The sequence below is a fragment of the Thermobia domestica genome, chromosome 13 (genome assembly GCF_964235325.1).
Source record: "Thermobia domestica chromosome 13, izTheDome1.hap1.1, whole genome shotgun sequence".
Classification (NCBI taxonomy): domain Eukaryota; kingdom Metazoa; phylum Arthropoda; class Insecta; order Zygentoma; family Lepismatidae; genus Thermobia; species Thermobia domestica.
Window position 1 is genome coordinate 219,998,809 of NC_137466.1, and position 9,920 is coordinate 220,008,728.

The following is a 9,920-nucleotide window of genomic DNA, read 5'->3' on the forward strand; positions in this document are numbered from 1 at the left end:
TTAGACGAAAGGAGACTAGATAACAATTTGTCTCGTTTCGGAAACACGAGATGACACCGGGATAGCCACGAAACCAGTGGCGGATCTAGAAGGTAAAAACTGGGGGGTTGTCTGAATTTAGACTATGATAAGTATATTACGACCTTACTATAAATTTTCAAAACTATATAAATAATAGCTTAAATTATTTTCGTCAATCTGAAAGTGGGGGGGTCCTAGGCCCCCGCCCCCGAGCCTGATCCGCCACTGCAAAGACGAAACACAGGCTTTTTGTCGTTTCTCTAAAACGAGACATTTTCACATGACGAGACGAAACAGGCAACCATGTTGTGTCTAGCGTATCATAACCACTCCTTTTATAAAATTCTGTTCTCATCTCATTATCAAGTTATTTCTCGAAATCCGATCATCTTCCTTTCATTGACTGTCATTGATTCCTTCACTAACTTGTGTTCATAATTGTAATTTTTTTAAAAAAATCATTCTATTTTCTACGGTTTTCATTCCATGGTCACTCTACGGTTTTCATTCTACCACTTGTGAAGTGGAATTAACATATGATAGGTTGTAATGGTGCTGTGAATGTTTGTTATGTGTCTAATTGTTTGAAACTAATGTATATTTAGACAATCGATATTATGTGGGGTTAATTGCATTCATCTATTACTACTTAACTGTCTATGTATGGTATATCTATCAGTGTAGTGTTCTACGTTTTCCTTCGTAGAACAAAGTTGTTTGAAGACCCTGGATTAAGTGCAATGGAACTGTATAATAGTCTAGGGACGTAACGTTGATGGGGAAATGGGAGTTAAAACTACAGCATGAAGTGTGGAAAGAGAGATCTTTCTTTTTTTCTCTTGAAATGTCTGTAATGCATTGCTTGTTACATTTACTGTATCGCTATCCTCGCTGCTTCCTTCAGCCGTTATTCAGCGTGCCTCGGTAGCTAGCCTGTGCACAGCAAAACTCACGAGTGTAATATGCATGACTCACTGTGTAACGCAGTTTTGCAATAACTTCGCTTTGTCGTTAACAAATATAGTGCTTTTGCTGTCTTGAATATCAAAAAAACTGGTTGTGGAAAAAAATAACTGAATACGAATCTGCTAAAAGTCTACTTATATAGTTTAATATTGTAGTCTCAATATGGTCCCTCATCCCAAAACTTATGTTTGTTTTCACAGGACACATTTGGGGAGAGGGGGAGTTGTGTAAGTCACAATATTTTGGCATTCGGGATATTAGTGGTATGTTGTTCGGATCTTGGAACCTTAAGTGATAACGCTTGCAACTATTACTTTGCTGTTTTATGGCTGTTTGTATTCGACATTCTTACTATGTAAGCGTCTATTTGTCATCTCGTTGATTTAAATGGAAGCAGGGGCCGTGGTGGCTCAGTGGTAGAGCGTTCACCTGTGGTGCTTGGGGTCCCGGGTTCGATCCCAGCCCCCGCCAAGAGAAATTTGTGGTGGACAAACAACGTGTGCGTGGGTTTTCTCGGGGTTCTCCCGTTTCCTCCCACTTTCTTCATTCCACCATTTTATTCATTACTCATCATCATCGTCTCCTTTAGCCTAACCGGCATAACCGTGAGACGTAAAACTCAAAGATTTCATTTTTAAATGGAAGCAGCACACTCTCAGTTCCGGGAGCATCTCTCTCTCTCTTTCTGCAATAAACACATTTCTGAAGAAATCTGTCTATCGTAGAGATTCACATTTGAGAAATTCGGGAAAATCTCCAGTTTTTCCGGTCACCACTCTCTGATACAACCCCTGATTAAATATACTTGCTTCCTCATTTTCATTGTCTCACTTCTCTAATAAATTTCACCGAAATTTTTAACTCGTTTTTACTTAACATATTAAACGGGTAATACGCTCCCTTTTACCACCTTTCATGTGCTGTATGCATTATTTAAAAAATATATATACTACTTGGAGCAGATTAGAACCACCGTTCTTTGGATTTGTAATCTAGCATCTTAACCACTACACCAAGATCGTTGCTTGTTAAACGCTTAGTTGTTGGCATATTTGTTGTATTTGTATTTTATGTTCCCACTTCGACAATTTTTACAGCTGTTTCTGGCTTTCTCTTTCGGTCTCGCTCTTTATTTACACTATGCACTATTCGTATTCACAGCTTGTGCTCCTCTGCAATGTCTTATTCAGATTAGACTTTTCTTTTGGCCCTCAGTAAACATTTGATTGATTTAATTCTCATACTCTCCATGGATGGATCGCAGGAATGCCAGACTCAAAAAACAGGCGTACATTTACTTTCCTGACAGATAATACATATTACCTTGCGGGGATGTCATAAATATTTAAGTAAGTAGCATTGATAGTTTTTATTGGTTATATATCATGAACAAAGCTTTCTGCGGCGTATGTCACACTTATACCAAGTAACGAACATAACGTAAATAGTTTTGTAAGCGTTGTAATGTACCATTACAGTTGAAAGTAATGGCAATTTTTTTTACGCACCCTGTACCTAGTAATTTTTTTTTAAAATTCAATTTCGGTTTAGTTACACAATTTATTTACTCTCTTTACTTCGAATTAAATATAATAAACCCAAAGGTTTTGTTAGTAACCATATTCCCACTGTATAATATATTTATTTATATTTTGATTAAGTGTAAATCCCATTTACGGATATATAACTTGAATAGTTACAAGGTTTACCATTCTGACGTCATACCGAAACATAGTTCCGTTATTGGATATAAATTTCCTTAATTTCAGACCAATGTAGATTTTGGCCAGGTACCTAATCTTTCCCTCACCCCCTCTCACTAGTCCATAGTCACTTTCAGATCCGGTTATATCTGGATTTGCCAAATTTCTATTTGCTTTGTAATTTCCGCGGCTAAAGTTTTCGTTCTGATTGGAGGAATTCTCTTACCTCTGGCTTTTTCGGCGCAATGTTATCAGAACAATCGAAGACACCTTACAAGGAGCAGCTTGTGAATTTTGTGCTACATATTTTTCGGGAAGAATTCCAATTTCCAAGGACAACTAAGGTAACATATAATGTAATTCAATAGTTAAAGATTTACAACGGAATAGGAGCCCGAAAAATCCGCAAATTTTGGTAAAGAAGCTGCAATTCAGTGAAATAATAAATTCCAGTTCTGTTTACTAGGAAGCCATGTTTGCTGCCTATCGAGAATAGACAACAGTGAAAGAGTGACTTTACTTTTTTTTATTTCAAACTCAAGTAGGGATTAGGGAAATTACGACCTGTTTGGTGCATGTTGTTCGTGTATTAAGTAAATGTGACTTTCTATTATTTATTCAGTAATCGCATGTACGTAGGTTTGATGGTTGTAAAGTGAATAATAATAATGGCAGCTTAAGTTAGCTTAAAAGGGCTCCTATCCCCTTTTCCAAATTGAACCAGTTCTAGCGGGGGAATGGGTTAGTTATTGTTCGTTTTAGGGCCTTTTCCCCTTTCAGGGGAAGGGTCCCTCCATAAACCTCGTTAAGGTGCCCCCCGGGCATCAATTTTTGGCAATCATTATGTAAACAATTGGTCAGGTCAATTAGACCTAGTGTTACCTTTCTCATTTTTGACCCCCTTTAAATTAAATAGAGCCGACTGTATATATCGACGAGGGAGTAATGTATTTTAAATCTAATGTGTTAGGTTATTTTCGTCAACGTGCATGTAACTAAATGGTGCATGTTTAGTTTAGTTAGTTGTCTTTATGTATAATACTAACAGTGGTGTATGTAGTTAGTAGGTTTGTGTGAGTGTGTGAATTTTCGATTTGGACAGTGTATAAATATGCTTTAATTTAGTACCATTTTTCTAACATAAATAAACCAGAGTAAATATTAAATTTCTGATTAATGAGTACAAGTATATATTTCAGTACACGGTAAATTATGCCTCCACTACAGCGCCATAGCGTCAGTTTTCGGTAGTCAATTGTTTGTTGACATTACGACATCGCATGACTTAGTGATTTAGATTGTTTGATTTTGGACATTTATTCTCAAATTACTTCCCGTGGACATGGTTTTCGGTTCGGATGAGTATACCTTCATATAAAATAGCATGAGATCTTACTGTACTGAAAATTTCAGCTTGCTAGGTCCAATAGTAAATGAATAATCCGCTGAAATAAAGAACACCTATTTTCTTAATAGAAGTAAAGCCCATATGCTGTTACTGTTTGTTTAAAAATGTAGTATTAAATTCTTTTTTCCCGTGGCTGTAGAAAATTCCATTGTTGCTTCAGTTTTATCAACAAATCAGAAATAGATTAATCGTTGACAATTTAACTTTCCGTAAATACATGTATGATTTTTTTTTAAACCTGCAAAGTAAATACAATTTGGGTGCTTCGAAATAAAGAGTACGTGGTTCGATGAATGTGATCGTGTGGTGGTTTGAGCGTGATAGATTGTGATAGTTATATATATATATATATATTTATTACTGCGTAATGTAAATATGTGTATGGCCTGCGTGTAAAATGTACGAAATAGGGTGTTTATAAAATATTATTTCGTGCGAAAATTAGTAGATAATGAATGAATGTAATGATATGTTAATAATATGATATATAATATGAATGAGATGATGACCCCTATAGTTAAATGGATAGGCCTAGTGAATTTTATATAGTGAAAATATGAATATGTTTACGAAGAAAAAAAAAATATCTCTCGCGTTTAGACTTCTACACCGGTGCATTCATCCAACCGAGTTTGCTACTTGGATAGTAAATTATAGTTGGGAATTGTGTGTTACTTTGCATTTATGTACCTCATAATAACAGCCCCAGATCTTAAGCCTTTCAATAGATAGAGTAGTATCATGTGGGAATTACTTCTAAAGGATGACAGAAATGATAATTAAGAAAACCAACTACTATATCCTGTGATCATCGAAAAGTACAGGTTTTGGTCATTTGTACCTTTAACATTCATAGCCTCTCCGAGATTTTTTTTGTTGCTTACCTTATTTATTTATTGTGCAGTGTTCATATAACTCAGTTCGGACTATCCGATTAAATTAACTGCTACTAAATTTAGCGTACCCGGATGTCGACCCCTAGTCCCCTTAAGTATTTTCGTTTCTTTTCTTAGTTTAATTAGATGAGGGAAATTAACGACATCCCAGACTGTGGCGTGTCTGCGCGGGGTAGCCATCGGTGATGTTTGGGTTATTGAAATCACCGATCCAAAATTCAGTTTATTTAATTTTTTTTTAATTTTGGCAAATCACTAATTAGGGATATCTTAGCTATTACTCTAATTTCATTACTATTCTGGAATCTTCTAGTTTCCAAGTGGTCGGATGATTTTTTTTTCCTTTGAAATCCTAAATTAACGCCTACTCCAACCTTCCGGACGATTTTCGGGACCCTGTTGGTTTGGGCCGGATACGGTTACTAGATAATAATTTTACAAGCAATAACTTGTGAAGTTATTATTTACAAGACACAGACTTGCTCCTTGGCAGCAGGGCGCTCATCGAGTCTACGTATTTGAGTAGACCACCCTTTTGGCATTTTAATAATATTTTGGCTAAGGATTTGTTGAGAGTGAAATTCGACTTCTGTCTTTGTAGCGTTAGTTATTTCCCACTTAAGTCTTTGGCGCCCCTATTCTTCGTCTTCCTTCTTTTCTATTTCTCTCTCTGTGTCATTATTACTTCGAGTTTTTTTTAAAATTTTTAACCTCCCCCCCCTGGTTTCTGAAACTCATGAAAACGTACAATATTCATATAACTTATTTCGATCGTATGTACTAACTGAGACATCGAGGGATGCAATTCGTGGAGGTATTGCAGCACAACTCAGGACCATTTCCGCGATATTCAATCCACCACGGGAGAAATTGACGGGAAGGTACACTATGCTTTTAGATTCCTAGAAACCTTTGTTATTCATTGATCATACAACTTATATCAATTGATTACTGATTTCTGGTTTTTATTTCTATTGATTGGTCATATAGTGTGTATGTATTAATAGTTTGGGCCCACTAGTTTCGAATAACATTGATTTTTTTTTTCTGTATATACATCTATATATGTACTTACATAGTTTTAAAAGTTACGTGCCTGCTCTATTTGTTGCATTTTCCACTTCTTATGTCAACTTATTAAATAACACCAACTTTTTTTTTATATACGCGGATCTTTAGTAAATTGAAAATGATTATTGATTATCGGGTTTATACATATAAAATACAATGCTGCAACCTTATGAAGGAAAAAGGTGAATTTTGATAGTCAGGGTTTTTGTTTTGTCTTTGAGCCAAATAAATATAAATATTTATAAAATATGAATACTTGTCGAATATGAACGGTTATGTAGAATTTAAACGTCGACGAAATATTAAGATAGATATTAAAGTGAAATTTATTGTATTGATTAATATGAATACATATATATATATATGCGAGTATGTATGTAATGGGCTCGATATTTACCCTGGTCTTGTTAGGTTGCCATAGATTTTTGACACCCGGTATTAACCAACTATTTGTGATATATAGTATTACCGCGTAAATTGTCATAAATTACTTTTTGTTGAGTTGTTATTAATTTCTGTAACTATTAAAGTGGAATATAATGTTAAATACTGCATGTGAATAAAACAAGTAGCGGGTCGTAAGATAAATAAGAATAACCCTAATCCTTACCCAAATTTACTTTGCGAGTGAAATTAGCAACCTACGAAACAGTGCGCCCCTCCAACGACTTTTTCCATCAGTAAACCATGAAACAAATCCTTCCCCTACGATCGGAAACCAAACTATTCAGTATCTAGAATTTTTTGACTACAAGATCTATACTAGGAAAAAATTAGTGATCTTAAATTCAACGAACTGAAATCTGTTTAATAAGTTAATGTGAATACCGGAATATGGAAATATGTTCCCAATATCTGTGACTGGATTTGATAAGTTTTCCTTAATATTAACAAACTTTGAAATTTTAGATAAAGTGCGTCGAGTGGCGAAATGAGAAATATAGATATACATATATGTGATATGAAGCAATTAGTTGTCTATAGTTAAAACAAAAACAATTGAATACTCTCATGGACACAAACCACAGTGCGTAAAGAGAGTTGAAAAAAAAAAGGAGCTATTATCGACGTGAGAACAAAGACTCATAAAACTGTCGATATGTCTCCTATTGAGACAAAGACTCAATAAAATATTACTAAAGTGTTTTTTTTTAAATGATTAACCAATTATTTTTTTTTCTTTTCCTGCAATGATATGTATTCATTGCACTGAGTTTTAAATATATATTGACCCTTGAATTTTTTTCTTGTCTCGTCTTTGGTTTAATTCTTTTTCATGTAATCCAACTTTTAAAATATATATAAAAAGAGAAATGTGTTATTTGATCTTGTTGAAAGTAGCGAATTTCTGTGCATGTTTATGAAACATTCTTTTCATGTATTAAATTTTTTTTCTCTGTTATGTCAAACTACATCTTCTTCTATTGAAATGTAATAAATGTCTATAGCATTGTAGTTAGGTTAGTTTAATTCAACCAAATACAACCCGAAGTATACATTGTCCTGTATGAATGTGTGTGTGAGTGAAATGTAGGTTTAGTATTAAGTGCACCAATTATCTTGTCATACATATGTGACTTATTATAATTATTGGTAGTTATCAATTGAACTCATTGAATGTTAATACTAACTTAAGTTGGCTCTATGAAGGAAGTAAAAAGGACTGAAGTAGCCTGAACGAATGATCATCATGAGAGAACTGTGAAAGTCAAAATCTTCGACACATATGTGATACTCTGATTTTTTTTTTTTTTCCTGTGGTCGTTTCTAACATGCCATCAACTTCGTCGTTCATTTTTCAAATATTGAATATTAGTCTAGAACTTCTGGAAATATTGAAAAAACGGTAAAATTAAACTTTCTCATCTATCTCCGAGCTAGATTGGGATAATTTGGTAGTTGGGGTCAAATGGATCTAGATCGGGGATGTATGGGTTAACATGTGTCTACCGTTGATCACCTTAATACCAGACATTCACCCAATAGCTATTGGAAATGATCACAATTAGATAATTATTCACTTTCCTTTACCATATTCCTTAAAATATCTAGTAACAGCTTCCCCTTTATCACCTTCTTACTTTACATCTTTCCTCTTCTATCTTCTTTTTCTTTTCTTCATCTTCTTCTTCTATTTTTAATAAAACTGAAAGGGGGGTCGTGACTGGGAATTCTATATGTAATAAACACGGTCATGTATTTATTTATTTTATTTTATTTTCTTTAGAAGTCCGATAAAAAGTTTTCTCGTTTCGATCGAACCTAGTATGTTCGAAATTAAGAAATGGAAATTATATTCCAATGTAATTAGGCATAAGCTGATAGCTTCATGAACATCCCCACCAGGGGTGAAGGGTTCCCACTCACGACTTATTTCTGTGCATCACTTTTGTTGCAGATTTTTTTTTTCAATCAGTTTTAGATTGACGCGCAGCGACAGGATTCGTTGTTATGGCAACGGTGGTTGGCTGTGGCAACGGCCCCTCTCCCTTTTCCAGTTTTAGCGTATTAATTCCTTAATAAAATTTATATTAGGAAAAGTGTTGCCGTCTATTTTCGATGTCCAGAAACACATACGCTCAGTGAACAAACCCTTTTCTAAAATAATATAAACTAATGAATTACATATACTTAAAATTAATGCCACGTGTTTCGAGGATCTCGGTTTTTATGGTGGAAAATTGGTAAGGCATTAAATTTCGTTGTACATGTTTCAGTTTGGCTATCTATTAATCTCTTGACCGAGAAAAATTTCAACTTTTTTATAGTCTGATATCATTGTAGACATCAGAACGATTTACAATACGCCAAGTAAAGGGGGAGGGGATGACTTCTACTGTCAGCTGATTCAGGTGTTAATGATTTGGATCTAGTTAAATAGTCAAACCTAACTTAACCTGGAATTTCAGTTACTTAAGACTTGCTTTTAGAATATAATATTCCTTGCACAAGCAAGTGATTCTATATTTAAAACGTACTATGCATCGAATTTATCTCGAAATACTTTATTAATATATTGTTCAGACTCCGTAAAATGTCTCTAATAGAACTTTTTTGTTTGGTTTCAGGAATCCAACTCCAGAGAAGAGCGATTTGATTCCTGTCACGTGGGAAGCTTTTACTCCAACGGAGCGGAATTACTTTGTTCTCGATACTTCTGTTCAGTTGAGGCAGAATCTTTTCGAAGCCAGAGTCAAATTTTGGGAGACACTGCCTCTTTCCCGAGGAGATACCTCCTCCATCCGAGAAGAACTTTGACACACAAACATGATGTTGTTTTGATAATTGTGGCAGCTATTTTTGGAAAACCCACGAAACATTGTTAATTGTTGTTGAGTTTAAATTTATATTTTGAGAAATAAAAAGGAACATTCAAAAGTGTGTTTTCGTATCGTACATATTAATCCTGTTTACTAAAAGGGTATTTCCTCCGCCTAGAAAGTGAGAAAGTACCTATACTTAATTTTTAGATACTTTAGCTTTTCGTGCTTTCATAAGGAATAGGTTCTGGGAGGTCCAGACGCTCTGAAATCACTTTTTTTTTATTTTGCAAATTTAGTTTAATTTTGGAAGCAATTTTTCAAATTTTAATATAATTTATCGTCATGTTGAATTATGACAACCTCCGAAATAAATTCCTGCATACGTCCCTGAACTCTTGCCATCAAATTCGTTCGTCTATGTAATGTTACCGCTTGCGATTTCTACGGCTGCATAGGAACCTGATCGATCTCTTTTCAACTGGGGCTGAGGAGAAGTGAGAGTATTCCAGAACACAACAAACATGTTTCTCACATCCTGTGGGAGTGGTGGTATTGCTGCAACAGATTAACGTTAATACTTTATTCTATTGGC

General features: G+C 34.7%; 1 protein-coding gene across 1 annotated transcript in view; it reads left to right on the plus strand.

The window, feature by feature from the left end:
- Positions 1-9,920, plus strand: part of LOC145667977 (uncharacterized) — a 132,677-nt gene that overhangs the window by 82,728 nt on the left and 40,029 nt on the right. Inside the window, exon 10 of the mRNA XM_081735402.1 lies at positions 9,134-9,320. Coding sequence (XP_081591528.1) covers positions 9,134-9,320 — 187 coding nt within the window. The remainder of the gene's footprint in view (positions 1-9,133; positions 9,321-9,920) is intronic.